At 48.1% G+C, this 15,166-nt stretch overlaps 1 protein-coding gene across 2 annotated transcripts in view; it reads right to left on the reverse strand.

The window, feature by feature from the left end:
* The window catches only part of SYK (spleen associated tyrosine kinase), a 96,858-nt gene that overhangs the window by 51,114 nt on the left and 30,578 nt on the right, over positions 1–15,166 (reverse strand). For both annotated transcript variants that reach the window (XM_079926836.1, XM_079926835.1), the window contains exons 2-3: positions 3,849–4,277; positions 1,346–1,506 (exon numbers count right to left, since the gene is read on the reverse strand). In XM_079926836.1, coding sequence (XP_079782962.1) covers positions 1,346–1,506; positions 3,849–4,250 — 563 coding nt within the window. In that variant the 5' untranslated portion in view covers positions 4,251–4,277. The remainder of the gene's footprint in view (positions 1–1,345; positions 1,507–3,848; positions 4,278–15,166) is intronic.

Raw genomic sequence — 15,166 nt, forward strand, 5'->3', positions numbered from 1 at the left:
CCCTTGTCTAAGTGGGGAGCAGACGGTCTCCCTGAATGCAGCTCTTCCCCGGCGAGAGTCTGAGCCCAGGCTTCTGAACCGGTGAGAAGGCAGAGGTCTTGCTGTTTGGATAACCCAACTTGGGGCTGACTTAACGTACCAAGATGCCATGTATGCAGTCCCATGAGAGGTGTGTTGGAAATTATTCCTAAGAAGTTGGTAAAAGTTCAAACCTCAGGGGAAAATGAGCTGATAGGTGCCACACTGAGGGCAAAAAATATCCCTCTGTCCCATGATTTCTGCCAGTGGCCATTACTGCATCCACTAAGCCATCATTCCAGTCATGCAGTGTGCCAGCCTGGGCTGCTCTGGACTTGTTTTTAGGATTTTTTTTTTTTTTAAGAGTATTGTGTTTAAGATCATTTCTTAAATAATAGGGATTATAGGAAAGTCTGAGGAAAATTCTTTACATAGATGGATACTCAGAGAAAACACTTCAATTCTAGGAAAAGTTTACAGTGCCAGCTGGGTGTGACTCCACATCCTTGGTCACGGGGCTACACTGCTGTGTAAGTGTCCGAGGCCAGATTGGGGCACCCAGTCAGCATGTCCGGGGCGGGGGTCACTGAGCAGTGACAAACACAGGTGAGCATGCCTTGGCTGGCAGCCCCCCGGCAACCCACCAGCCACAGCACCTCAGGGGAATGAGGTCGACACCTGTCCAAGACAGCTCCTTGCCCTCTCTGGACCACCGACCCTGCCCCGAGGCAGCCTACATCTCCAGCACCTCCAGGACTGAGGTGCACTGAGCACTGAGGATAAGAGTGAGCAGCCCTTGAGACACACACCTCATTTCTGAGATTATGAGGCCAGAGTCTGCACACCTGCTTGTGATCAAGTTCCTGCACTAACCTTTCATATGAGCGACTCCCAGCAAATTTTCTTTACTATCCATCCTACTGGTACTTCTCCCCAAAGAGAAGAAAAGTCTGAGATCTTGGAGCAAATGTGAGCAATCACACTGCAGTATCTTTAGCTTGGATGGATAGCCACAGATAGTGTTATGCATCCCATGTTTATCATTAAAAGCAGAATACGTGGCTGAATAGATATTCTTCAATGATGTCCCTTGGTGCCCAAGAAAAATGTTCACTTTGGGGCCATACTGGGCAAAACAAATGCTGAATTCCATGAGATGGCTTCAATTTGAGATGTCTGTGCAGCCAACCAACACACGTGTTTTGATGATAGCACATGATCCCTTCCCCAAAGTCACCAGGACTCCAGGAATGTGGAGGCTGAGCTACCCCTAACTGTCCAAGCAGGCCTGGAGCTACTGGGTGAAGGGAAAAGACACAATACTTACAAAAACTTTCCATTTGTCTTTGATCCTACCAGGACAATCTGCTCAGATTCATCCCGAGAGATTTTTCCGTGGAACCAGGGCATTTTTTCATGGGCTGTGGTGGCGATCAGCTTCTCCAGCTGAGGTTTCTGGCTGATAATGGCCTGCTCGAGAGCTTGACCCTGTCACGAGGAGAAGAGAGTGAAGCCATACCAAGCGAAAGTGACGAGAAAGACGCAGAAAGCATTTCCAATCTATCCTAAGTCCTGACATGGTAAAATGTCATCACATTTATTTATGTGTTTGTATGTTCATTCAATAAATAAAGCCAATAGATCTTATATATTGTTTAAGTGCCTTCAAGTATATAACTAACAAAATAGACTTTAGGATACAGAAGTGGGCACTTTAAAAGCCACATTGGGCTTCAGAAACCATCTGGTATAATCCATGAGGTCTAGAGAATGGTCTTCCTGCCCTCTTCCAATCAGTCGCCTCCTAGAACTGACTGTTCTGTGTTAGACGCTGATCACATAATAACAATCAGGAAGATGTAAGACGTGCTTTTTCCTGTCTGCCTCTACAAGGCTTCACTCTGAGCACTTACACATGTTGCTGCCTGTAACTGCAAGAGATGTGATCACAGAAAGAGGAGATAAACCTTGACAACATGGAAAACAAAAATGAGAAAAAGGCTGACAGCTGGGTGAATTCGCTTCTTCAACTGTTCTTAGTGGGAGAGAAATAGATATCTTTCACAGTAGTAAATAAACAACCTGAGCTGATTATTCCAAGTTATAAAAAGAATCAGAAGTGAAAATAAAAACATAACCAACCCACGTGAGGAGATGGAAGGGGGGAGGGAAGGCAGAAGGGAAGGTGAATTTGAAAATTTTGTCATGCTTCACAGATGGAATGAAAAACAAAAGCAGTAATAGTTACATACCAGAGAGGCATCCGATTCAAAGTGAGCAGAGGGCAAAAGCAAAAGGGTGTGGAATACTACTCGGCCATAATAAGGAACGGACCCCTGACACACAGCTGACTCACGAATGCATTATGCGGAGTGTAAGAAGCTGGTCTGAAAAGGCTACATGCTGTGTGAGTCCATTTATATGCATTCTGGACAAGGCAAAACTATAGGGACATAAATCAGATGAGGAGTTGCCAGGGGCTGGGGTTGGGGGTGAACATGAGGATGCTTGATGGGTGATGGAACTGTTGCATGCCTTGACTGGGGTCGGGGGCTACATGATGCCATGTGATTGTCAAAAAATCATAGAACCAGGGCTTCCCTGGTGGTGCAGTGGTTGAGAGTCCGCCTGCCGATGCAGGGGACACGGGTTCGTGTCCCGGTCCGGGAAGATCCCACATGCCGCGGAGCGGCTGGGCCTGTGAGCCATGGCCGCTGAGCCTGCGCGTCCGGAGCCTGTGCTCCGCAACGGGAGAGGCCACAACAGTGAGAGGCCCGCGTACCGCAAAAAAAATAAATAAAAATAAAAATCATAGAACCATATACCTAAAAAGGATGAATTTCACAGTGTGTAAATTACACCTCAATAAATCTGATTTATCTGATTTTAAAAAAGAGTAAAAAGATGGTCTAAGACTTATGTAATGAATACTGATGAAAAATACTGAATACATAGTATCTGTTTGCAAGACTGAATTCAGTGCAGAACATATTAAAGGAGTAAAGAAGTCGGTGTATAGAATCCTCAGAAAGCCTGTAGTGTCATACATCCACATGGATATATAGAAAACATACATCCAGGAAACACAAGGAAATGGTTGAACACGTGGGTCTGAGCAGGAGACCATCAGCCAGCCTGGTGGCTCCTGATATCAAGTGCTGTTGAGAGTGTGGCAGGAATGTAAGTTGTCACAACCTCTGGGACCTTTCTGGATGACAACCTGTCAATATGTCCGAATCCTTCACTGTGGCAAATCCAACCTGTTCAGGGTTATCCTGCTGATGCTGCATAAAGCGTTAGGAGAATGTTACTAGCAGGATTATTTATAAACAATGAAGATGTCCATCAATAGGTACTAGTAAAATAAATTATGGTGCACAGGAGGGACCATCAGGCAGCCAGTAACAGGCTGATGCAGCTGTGTGTCTATGGACATGGAAAGTTCTGCAAGAGGTATTATGAAGGTGTGAAATCAAGTGCCAATCAGTGTGTCCAGTATGACCCTCTTGGGTAAATAAAAACCAGTATATGCCTGTAATGCCTCTCTGAAAGGGCCCAGCACGAATTGGGTAACAGTGGTTTCCTGTGGTGGAGAAACCACATGGCTGGCACTGTAGGGGCCCACCCTCTCAAGTGTGACCGCAAAAGAGGAAAGGCTGTCTTCTTGGAGTGAGGCATTTGGGGGCCCACGCTGATGACTAAGGGATAGGTTGCTTATCTGAGGCACCACTGCATGGCTCTCATGCAACTGGGTGCCTGTGTGGAATCCCAGGGCCGGCGAGCACACGAGACCGTGCACCGCCGCCGCCGGGGGACCGGCTGCCGCCCACCTGTAGGTTCCATGTCTGTTTCACATACTCCCGGATGAGGTTCTCCTTCAGGTCCTCAAAGGGGCCGGTTTTGGGCTGCACCCCGGGCGGCCGGTTGAAGGGCTTCTTGAGGAGGCAGATGAGGCCATCCAGCTCCTGGGAGTGGTAGTGGCAAAGCTCGGCGGGGCTGCTGTGGGCCCTGCCGCCTGAGATGGCGTAGGTCCCGTTTAGCTCCCGCTCAATGGTGTAGTGATGCGCCTTCCGGTCGTGCGCCACCGACAGGGCAAAGCCACCCAGGTAGTTGCGGCTCTGGCGCAGCAGGTAGAGCCCGTCGCTCATGCCCCCCTGGGCCAGGTAGTCTTCTGCCTCCTCCCGGGTGATGTTGCCGAAGAAGAAGGGCAGGTGGTTAGCGCTGTCGCCCATCCCTGCGCCTTCCCCTCAAGTGTCCACCTGGCAAAACAAAGACGGGGCAGTGGTCAGGACCTGAGCGGCACGACACTGTTAGAGCACCGACCCTCCAGATAAGGAGACAAGTCCTCCCGCCAGGCAGAAGCTCTTCCCTCTGAGACTCGGATCTAGAGCCTGAACTAACTGTGCCCTCGTCCTTTCTGCCCACATAACCATTACATTTCCAAACACACCCTCTCAGTATTGAACCAAGAAACAGAGCATTGGACCAATGCAGTCAAATTAATCTTTTGTGTGCATGTGTGGGTCGGGGGGTGGGGGGACAGAGAATTCTAAGAGACAAACTAAAAAGAGAAGTCCCCTTCCAAAACAGGGCTTAGGAGCTCTCTGACAGTCAGTGGGGCACAGGGGCAGAACCCAGACGAGCCCCTTGTTCTCTGGAGATGCAGTTGTCCAGAACACTCACGCTGGTCAGAGTTATGTGCAGTGAAGATGTCACTGGACTCCTTCTACGTGAACATTGAGGGTCTACTGTGTCACACGCTATAGCTGGACACCAGAGAGCTGAGCACTGGCCACATTTATATATGTCAAACCTCTGGCCAGGAGGTTGGACGGGCAAGTGGCTGCCCTGAGGCATGAAAGTGCCATCCTCCCAGAGCCCCAGGCCTCAGAGACACACTGTCCCCTTCCCACCCTCCTCCGGACCACTTCCTGGCACCCGTCTTGTACCATCCTCCGGAACAGTATCGAAGAAATAGTGCAGGTTCCACATTTGATGAGGACACCTGTCACCAAAAACAGATACTTCTCACACTAAACAGAAACACACTTCAGAGGGGAAGTGTGAAGGCAGTGAGTGCAATTGGACAGGAAGACTGTTTGATCATTTGTGGTTGTAGATGAGAAGGATCTATAATGCCAGTCCAAAAAGTATCTAAAATAGTGTATATTTTAACCAAAAGGGGATTTTCATCAATGGAAAAGTATCTAGATGACTGCATCTGTGCATCTAGGGAGCAAAGCACATACCCCTTCATGTTATACACACAGACATACACACAGACACCCAAAGAAACACACACAGACCCACACACCACACACATACAGAGACACAGATACACACACACATGATTATGTGAAACAGCCTCTTCTCAACAGGACTTACCTTACAAAAGACAGTAGAACATAGTGCCTGCCTGGTAGAGGTAACAGAATTTTCTCCAGGCAATACTGCCAAATCCTGAGTGAGCCCCCCAAAAGACATGGGTTTTATTATAATTAGATTGTACAAATAATTTTCTCATTTGCTCCTCTTAATATTTGACTATCAATCACTAATTTTTCTTTGTCAATGTTTCTAAACATTCATCTTCCAGCAAGGTTTTGTTTTCTCTTATAAGTACCATCCATATTTGCTCTTAAAGCCAAGACATCTGCTATTAACCAAAAGACATCCCTGGAAAGACGGTGAGTAGATGTGTCTTTGGGGAGCAGTAGTTCCCTTCTGCTTCTTTCTTCTTCTCAGGCTAATCCCTCTATGCCATTTGTGTTACAGTTTCAGCCCCTGCCCCCCCATCCCCCAAAGAGTGAGGGCTCTGGACTCCTTTCTCATGCTCTGCTCTGTTCCTGCAGTGGGTCTTCCAGGGCCTCACCTATCTGTCATGCACAGTGAGCCCACCTGCACTTCCAACTCCTGTCCCCTGCAGCCCAGCACTTTTCCAACCTCCACGTGACTACACATCACCTGAACTCTGTTAAGCGCAGGGGCCAACCGAGCTGCAGTGCCAACAATCTGGGTGATGCTGATGCTGGGCCCCTGACCGTATCTGAGGCTGAGATCTCCATGTACTACCCCCTGCCTTCCTCAGCCCAGGCCCTCCCCCAGCCAGGAACCCAGAGTCCTTCAAGAGTCCTTGCTTTCTCTCAGGCTGGTTTCCCAAATGGCTGTGGTGTGTGTTCCGTTCCCTCTGTATCTCTTACCACTGCCCTTTCTAATGCACCCTCCCAGCTGCACTGCTGTAAGCACTGATGTCCTGCTGCCCTGCCATCCCCTCCCCTCCTATTCTGCTTCATCTGCCCCGTAGGCCCACAGTTCCCTGCAGCTTGCCCCATCCCTCTCTGCCTATCAGCCTCATTCCTAGCAGGCTCGGTCCACAGGCCACGGCTGTCCCCTCCTATCTCCTTGCTTACACACTCCCTCTGCTTGAGGGACACACCATCTTGCACACCTGCCCCAGATGCACCCTTGATCTCAGCTGTCCCTAGTGCTTGGGACTTCTCACAGAGCTGCCACCCACCACTGGCCTCAACAGTAAGTCTTCAAAAACAATATTGTAAGTGTTTACAAATATTTTTTAATTTACATAAACCTTAACAACTATTATTTTTAAAATTCATCAGTTTGCCACTAAGATTTACATCGGTGCTGGCCCTCTGCTGTGAATCCCACATTGAAGTGAACCAACATGACAAGATAGAAGACAGGCGGAAAGGCAGCCTGCCAGGCCCATCTTCCAAGCCCATGAGGGATGCTCCTGAATGGCTCTGATGGTGCATGTCAGACTCACCCCTAAGCAGGTGGTACCTCTCTGACTTCCCTGGGAGGGGAAAGGCCTGGCTGCCCTCGGTGTCAGCAGTGCCTGGCCAAGCAGCCCTTTTATAATGGTGTGATTTCCTGGGCTGGAGGTGACACTGGGAGAGGGCCTGAGCAAATGCACTGGGCCGTTGCCGTTGGCGGTGGTTTTGACAGTAGAGATGGTTTACTGCAAGGACAGCTTAGGGCACATTCTTGGGCTATTTAATTTGGGAGATGAACAACATCTGCGATGCCTTCTCAGGACCGGCTCCCACCACTGCCCACCCGGGGCCTTCTCCACAACACAGGCCACGGTGATGGGAGACGGTCACCTTCATTGCAGCCGCTGTCCACAGAAGCTGCGTGACCGCACTGCTGCTCTCAGCCCTGTTCCTCAGACAGTAGCTCTCGCTCACTATGGTAAATAAGTACAGACAGCAGCTTCCCCGCTGTGCTGTGTACTCCCCTCCACAAGCCCGTTGACTTGGGCCCCTCTCCGTCCACACTTGCTCACAGGCACTGCTTAAATCTTCCTTTTCTTTGGACCCCAGGGAAAGTCTGTAGCTCAAACTCTGTTTAACACACACAGGGATAATACTCTCCTCAACAGTGCCTAGAACTTGCTACCTATTTTTTTTGTCTATTTCAACATTCCCAGTTATTTCTCGCCATGTGTGAAATCACTTTATTGTGATAAATCAGCTTTATTCCAAAGCTCAAAACTGAGAAACAAAAGAGGCCGTTGGTCCCCGTGGACCAGGCCCCCCAACTCCTCCCCAAACACCCCCAGCACCTCGGCTGGTGCACAGGTAGCTCTTGAGTAAGGTGAGGCTTCATGCTATTGCCAGGTCAGTGCCTCAAAACACTACAGCATTGGGGAGGGTTGGATTGGGAGTTTGGGACTAGCAGATGTAAGCTATTACATATAGAATGGATAAACAACAAGGGTCTATTGTGTAGCACAGGGGACTATATTTGATGTCCTGTAATAAACCATAATGGAAAAGAATATGAAAAAGAATATATATGTATAACTGAATCACTTTGCTGTATACCTGAAACTAATACAACACTGTAAATCGACTATACTTCAATTAAAAAAAAAAATAACACTACAGTATCATTTCCCTTTTGGGGCCTTTTTATGACACAGGTTCAAGGTGGATTTCACACTAGAAAAATGTTTTATAACATGAAATAATGTTTTGTGATGCCTAGGCAGCCTATCCCCCTTCCTGGCTTAGTTTTTCTCTAGAGCACACCTCCATGGGTAACAATCCTTTAACACACTGTAACTTGCTGTTGAATTGGATTCTTGTCTCGGTCCCTGCACCAGAGCGCCAGCTCTGAGAGGTGAGAAGAGGATGCCTTTGTTCACTGCCCTGTCTCGGCACACAGCAGGTGGTCAAAAATATTTGTTGATTAATAGGTATTGTAATAGGGAAGAACAAATCTGACTCCATATTGGATGTGTTTCTCTTACTTTAACCTTTGTATTCTATTGCTTTTGCTACAAGTTAATCACTAAAGAGATGTTGCCCATAGCTTAGAGAACACATAATGGCCCATCTCTGGAAACCCTGCCTCCCATGCCTGAGTGTTAAGCTAAAATACCTTTGTTTAGCTCACAGGAAATATCCTGACAAGGACCACCTGTGAGTGGCCGCAGGAAAAGAAGAAATTAACACATTGCCTGCAGGGTCTGGCCAGAACCAGGAAATATTTGCAACAACTTAGTGTCAACCTTTTTTACTTTACCTCCTTACCTCCCCCTCTTTGCTCTAGAAAAGAAACTAGCATCCAAACCCCAGTAAAATGGTTCTTTGGGACAGTAGTCCATCATCTTCTCGGTCTGAATAAAGTTGCTATTCCTCGCCCCAATACCTCATCTCTCAATGTATTGGCCTGTCGTACGCCGATCTTGGACTTGATAACAGTATGATTAAGTGAAAGCAGCTTTCAAAATAATGTGTCCAGAGCAATCTAGTTTTGTTTTTAAAAGGTTATATGTACCCAAGTATGTAATAACATACACCTAGAGAGTCAGAAAAGAGACATAAAGTCTGAGAGGACAGTGGGTATGGAGGAAGAACCCTGGCTGGTTTTACTGGCCTCTTTTATATTTTCTGTCAAAGCCTCTGCACTGCCCCATCCTCTTCTGCCTACTGTCCTCTGCCTGGCCTTTACTCCACACTCCATTAATCTGCTCTTGCCAATGCCACCAACCTCTAAATGGCCAAACTCAAGGTCACTCCTCTGGCCCTATCTTGCTTGACCTCCCAGCAGTGCTGGCTGCCACCCAGCACTCCCACTTCAGTGGGTCAGTCCCTCTTCTTGGCCAACCCCTCCCCAGTCCACGGCTCCTTCCTTCACTTAATCTGCAACCCAGTGTTGGGTCTTCAGCTGCATCTTCTCCCAGCACACGGCCCCACTGCCAACGACGTGCCCGTGGATCCCACATCCATCTCTCCAGGCTGAGCTCCTGACCTAAACGCTGTTTACCTGACGTTTCCACCTGAACATCTAAAGGGCAACTCAACCTTCAGGTGCCTAAAACGGGACTTTCAATTGCTCACGCTTGGTCCTCCCTGAGCCCCTTCTAATTGAGGAAATGACACCAACTCTAACCAGTTGCTCAGGACGAGACCCTAGAGACTTTCAGGATCCCTCCTTTTCACTCATCATGCATGTCTAATCCACTAGCTTAGAAAAGAACATGTTTTCTTTCGGATGTGTCCAGGCCACCCTGGAACATGTCCCTTTGAGAAGCAGTGAGCTCCATTCAGAGACCAATGGGCTCCATCACGGGCTGGGGAATCTCAAAGGAGGTTGGATCAGCTGGTCTCCAGGGATCTCTTATCAGTTTTCCTCTAAAACATATCCCAAAGCCATGTCTTCTCTCTTTTTCCCCTGACATTCCCTGGGTAGAAGGTCCATCACCTCTCACTCACGTGGATGGAAGTCTTACCCGTTAGTTCTCCCTTCCACCCAGCCCTCCTCATGGACCATTCCCCACACAGCAGGCAGAATGATGCTAGCAAGCCATCTCCCTCTCCCAGACACATCCCAAACCCTCTTCCTCCTGCCTTCAAGCCCTACTTGGTTAGGCCCGAGCCCCCTCCTCACCTTGCCCACTTTCCCATCTCACCCGTGCTTACCACGTCCAGCCACACCACCCTCCTTCCTGTCCCAGATGCTGTACTTTCCCCCATGGCTGGTTTCCTCCTTCTCAGGCCTGTGGTCTCAACTCATGTCACCTCCTCAGAGGGGCGCATGCTGATGGCCGAGTCTAAGGTGGCTTCCTGACCCAGTTCATCTTTATCTCCTGAAAAGGTTTATTTCCTGCATCACATTCACCACAAGCCTGCCCTCGTACAAGGTAAGGTCCAAGGTCTGGAAGTATCGACCTGCATCCCCAACACTTAGGGGCTTCCCAGGGGCTCACAAAATACCTATTAAATGGAAACCTGCTGATCTCTCCTTTTTAGAGTTTCTACAGTGAATAATGCCATTGCTTTACTAATATAAACTCTCACTGTGCAGCTGCTGCTTCGCCCAGGTGGAGAGCATGGTTGCAGAGTCAGAGAACCTCGGAGAACATGCGTCCAACCTCCTTCGAGACCCACACAATTCCAATTTGCCCAAGACCCTCTTAAAGGTATAGTTGGCTTCAATGCCACCACCGCCGAGATCTAAACACACAAGTGCACAGGCCCCTCTTGGGCTGCTGTCGGTAGCCCACAAATGCAGCCATGGGTGGCCTCAGCTCCCAGTATCCACACTGGGTTTCTAGCAAATGAAAAGCTGCCCTTTTCACATGTGGTCAAAGCACGTCCCCCACCCTTGATTTACACACTAAGACCGCTGCATTTGCCCCCTCTCACACTCATTTTGTTGGTCTCACCCATTTCCATCTGTCACCTTTCATTAAATCAGCACCGGGCTTCTCAACCTCGGCACTCTTGACATCTGGGTTGGATCATTCTCTGCTCTGGGGGCTGTCTTGTCCACTATAGGCTGGGGTAGCAGCAATCCTGGCCTCCGGCCACTAATTCCAGCAGTTTCCTCCCATTCCCCAATCATGGCAACCATTTCCAGACATTGCCAAATGTTCCCTGGGGGCAGTGTCCCCAAATGTCCCTTGACTGGAAGCCACTGTGTTAGTGGTTTGGCCTGTCCACAAATCTGATGTGTTCCTTCCACTGCTCGAGCACCTGCACCAATAAATTAGATAAATGAATATCCCTCTATCGAATGATCACTCTGAGCACAGGACAGGGAGAGGTGGAAAGGATCAGAGCCCCGTGGAAGTAAATGTGCGCTGACCCTGGAGGAGAGCTAGGGGTGCAGAGCAGAGTCTGGGAGCCGGACAGGCTGGTGTCCCATCCCAGCTTGTGTGACCCGGGCACATTAGCATCACAGGTCTGCACCTGTGAGAGCGATGACGGTGGCACCAAAGTCGCCGTAACTCACCGCAGTCATGATGGAGAGTGTGGAGGGGTGCCCATGACAACTGGTACCTCACAAGTGGGAGTTCCTAATAAAAGAGAGAAGGAGTGGTTCATGGTGGAATGGTGAAGGGGAGGTATGGGCAGCCCACACTTGAAAGGAGAGTGTGTGTGTGTGTGTGTGTGTGTGTGTGTGTGTGTGCGCGCGCACGCAACCCCAGTAGACACCTTCACAAAGGCAAGATGGAGGCTTGAATGGAACCACAGACAATGTTTTCTTACTTTAAAATCCTGCCTAGTCAGGTAAGGCTTCATCCTCCATTCAATGCACTCTGAGGAGTTACATCTAGAATAGAGCCTATATCATCCCTGGGCTTTGATTCTGGCTGCCCACCGCCCCACACCCCACCTAGGAGCCCCACCAGCAGCCCTCCCAGAGCCTGCAGAAACGAATTCCTGTGACCTACGTTGAGCCCCTTGAATCCAACTAGCACTCTCATGTCTTCCTCATTTGATCTAAGCAGTACTGTATCCTTTTGCACTTCCTGACATGTTACAATCTCCCCTGCCAACTAGACTCTCACAGTGCATTTCCCCAGTCCCAGAACCAAGGCTGCCTGCATGACCTTTGCCCTTTAAAATGCATTTAGCTTTGAAAATATCACTAAGTTCTAGCTTATCAGACAGCAGTTTCATAGATTAAGAGGAATAGCCCAGGCTTGTCATCATAAACAAAATGTTTCAGATAAGATTTGAGCTAATTTTTTTTAAAAAAGTCACATTTCTGGGGGCAGCCTGAGTGGAAGATTAGATACAGCTGCTCACATCTAGCCTAGTAGCTGAAAAAGCTGTCTGGAACCCACAACTCAGGTGGAAGGAAATTTCGTCCCCAGCACAGGACAACCAGAGTGAAGTCAACGTGATGAAGCGGGGCTGGGCTCTGCATGCTCACCCACCTCAGCTTTATAACCTATTTTTTCCTTGTCTGCATCCTGAAAGCCATTAGAATAGATACTCCGTAAGGATCAGTATGTTTACTGTATTGTTCCCTACTGCCTAGAACAGAGGCTACCCTAAGAATGGGCCTCCACCCTGCAAAGCTCGGTAGAGAATTATTATAGAATGTATACATGGCAGGCAGCCTCCTAGATGACGCCATCAAGCCTCACCTCTTGGTTCCAGGCCTTCGTGTGGTCCCTCCCACACTGACTGAGGGCTGCCTGCACAGTGAGAGTGTGGGATGCCTGAGCCTAGTCTGTAAAGGCCTTTACAATTTACGCCTGGTCTCTGGGTCTCTCACCCTCGGAGAGGCCAGATGCCAAGTCGTGAGGATGCTCAAGCAGCTCTTTGGGGAACTGAGGCCTGCAGATAACAGCCAGCATGGACTTGCCACCCATAGGAGGGAGTCACCTCAGAAGAGGGTCCTCTAGGCCCAATGAGCCTTCAGACTATGCAGCACATGTGACTGCAGCCTCATAGGAGACCCTGATCCAGGCCAACCCATCTCAAATTCCTGACCCACAGACACTGTGAGGGATGCTAAATGATTATTGCTGCTTCAAGCCACTAAGTTTAGGGTAATCTGTTATGTAGCAATGGATAACTAATGCAGCATGTGGAATAGGGTCACATGAGAGAAAGGGGCTTCATAAATATTTGAATGATTTGTTAACAAACAAGGCCCCCAAATCTGGGGAGTGAGTGAGGGAAGTAATTAGAGGGGCTGGGTTCTGGCAGAGTTCGAATAAAACTTTCTGGTACTGGGGAGGGAAGAAGAGGAGGAGATAAACCCCTAAGGTCAGGAGGGAGGGAAATGAAGTACCTGTGCCCGGCGAGTGTCCCTAGGAGCTGCCATCTCAGTCTGCCTTCCTTCATTCCCTACTTCTACCCGCTGAAGGCTGTCAGAGGCACTGACTCCAAGCCCTGCAAGGCTTGGGAACCAGGATCAGAGGCAGATCCCAGAGTTCAGATTAATTTACTATCTCTGACAACTGTAACTCACACACCTACACAGCATCCTTTCCTTCCCTTCTTCCTCCTCTCTCCACTATGTCAATATTGCTACCCTTGCCTCTATTCTCTTTTCATCTAATGCATAAAACAAAGCACAGTCAGCTCTCATTTTTGGCGGCGGTAGTTAGGCTCTACAAAGGCACAGTGAACAATGAATTTTCAAATGCTGAAACACTGCTCCTGGAGAAAGACTGGGTTAGGTTCTTGCGAGCCTCTGGTCCACGATATTTTTGTCAATAGATCAATATATAACCTTGTTTCATGTGTATTCCTGTTTAAAGAAACTTATTTCATATATATTGTTGACTTATTAACATTGCATTCACGGCCAACAGCACCATAACCCACACCTGAAGGAAGCTTATCTAACATGTGGTTTCTCTGTAAGGCATATCACAACCTTCTTGCCCTTAGGAACACCAGACAGCACTTCAGCACTATGCTTGCGGCTCTTCTAAATAAGAAAAGCACAGAAATATACAACACACTTGGCACTAAACAGACCACAGAAAGGACCCTTGTTTGTGTATGAGCTGAGACAAGAGGGCAGAGTGTCTCCTCATTCAACCTCAGCGGGCAACGTATGTCTTGGGCAACTCAAGTTTTTCACTGCCCTGCGCGTGTCCACAAATAACCACACAAGTGTGGTGGGTATTGATGTGGGTGTTACAAATCTATTTTAGCGAGACGGTGGATTCATAAATATGGAATCCGTGAATAATGAGGATCGACTGTAAGTGACTTTCCTCCACTCTCCCCCACCTGCCCCAAAAAGCCCCCACCTCCTGGGTAGATACACGATGATGCCTTAATATAAGACCATGCTCTTAAATGTATTATTCTTATTATCTAAATCTGTGTTCATTTCAGTGCTTTTTTTTTTTTTTTTTTGTGGTACGCGGGCCTCTCACTGTTGTGGCCTCTCCCGTTGCGGAGCACAGGCCCCGGACATGCAGGCTCAGCGGCCATGGCTCACAGGCCCAGCCGCTCCACGGCACGTGGGATCTTCCCATACCGGGGCACGAACCCGTGTCCCTTGCATCGGCAGGCGGACTCTCAACCACTGCGCCACCAGGGAAGCCTCCATTTCAGTGCTTTGAAACTTGGCGTGGAACCAGAAGAGGTAGCCTAGCTCTCCGTACTTTATTTTTTTTTTTTAATTTTTCTTAACGTTTTTTAATTTTTATTTTTTAAATTTTTTAAGAGTGTAGAATATTTTTATTGAATAATAATGTATACCTTAATCATAGATTCCATAAAAATCCCAACACTTGAATGCTAAAATATCAGCTACAAAACGATCATTTGCTTACTTATATACATTTTATTCTTTTCTTCCTCCAAATTTTTAAATAAATTTTTATTTTATATTGGAGTATAGTTGATTAACAATGTTGCGTTAGTTTCAGGTGTGTGGCAAAGTGATTCAGTTATACTTATACATGTGTCTATTCTTTTTCAAGTTCTTTTTTAAAACCCTATCTACCCCGGTTATCACTGGCCCAGACCTGCGCTTCAAGGCTTCTGCTTTTCTTAAGACCCATCAAACCATGGCTCCTGCAGGTGCTGTCCTCTCGACTACAGGGTTCAGCCCTTTCTACTTCCTGTGGAGAACATTTCAACAGCACTTAGCACATTAAAGGTGGCTGATTTCTTATCACTGGGCCACAGTTTCCCCACATAATGTGGACTGAGGTGACAGTGGCAAGAAGTAAATGGTACCCTGGGGAGACAACATCTGGGGACAATTTCTGCCATTGCCCTACCATATAGGGGAACAAAATCAGGAAGATGCAAAAAGATAGCTTGGCTTACCATGCTCAAAGCCACACAGCCACCTCAATGCAAAGCAGCCCTGATAAAATTTGCCTGGGAATTTCCTTTGCAGGTTG

Source organism: Stenella coeruleoalba (assembly GCF_951394435.1).
Source record: "Stenella coeruleoalba genome assembly, chromosome: 7".
Taxonomy (NCBI): Eukaryota; Metazoa; Chordata; class Mammalia; order Artiodactyla; family Delphinidae; genus Stenella; species Stenella coeruleoalba.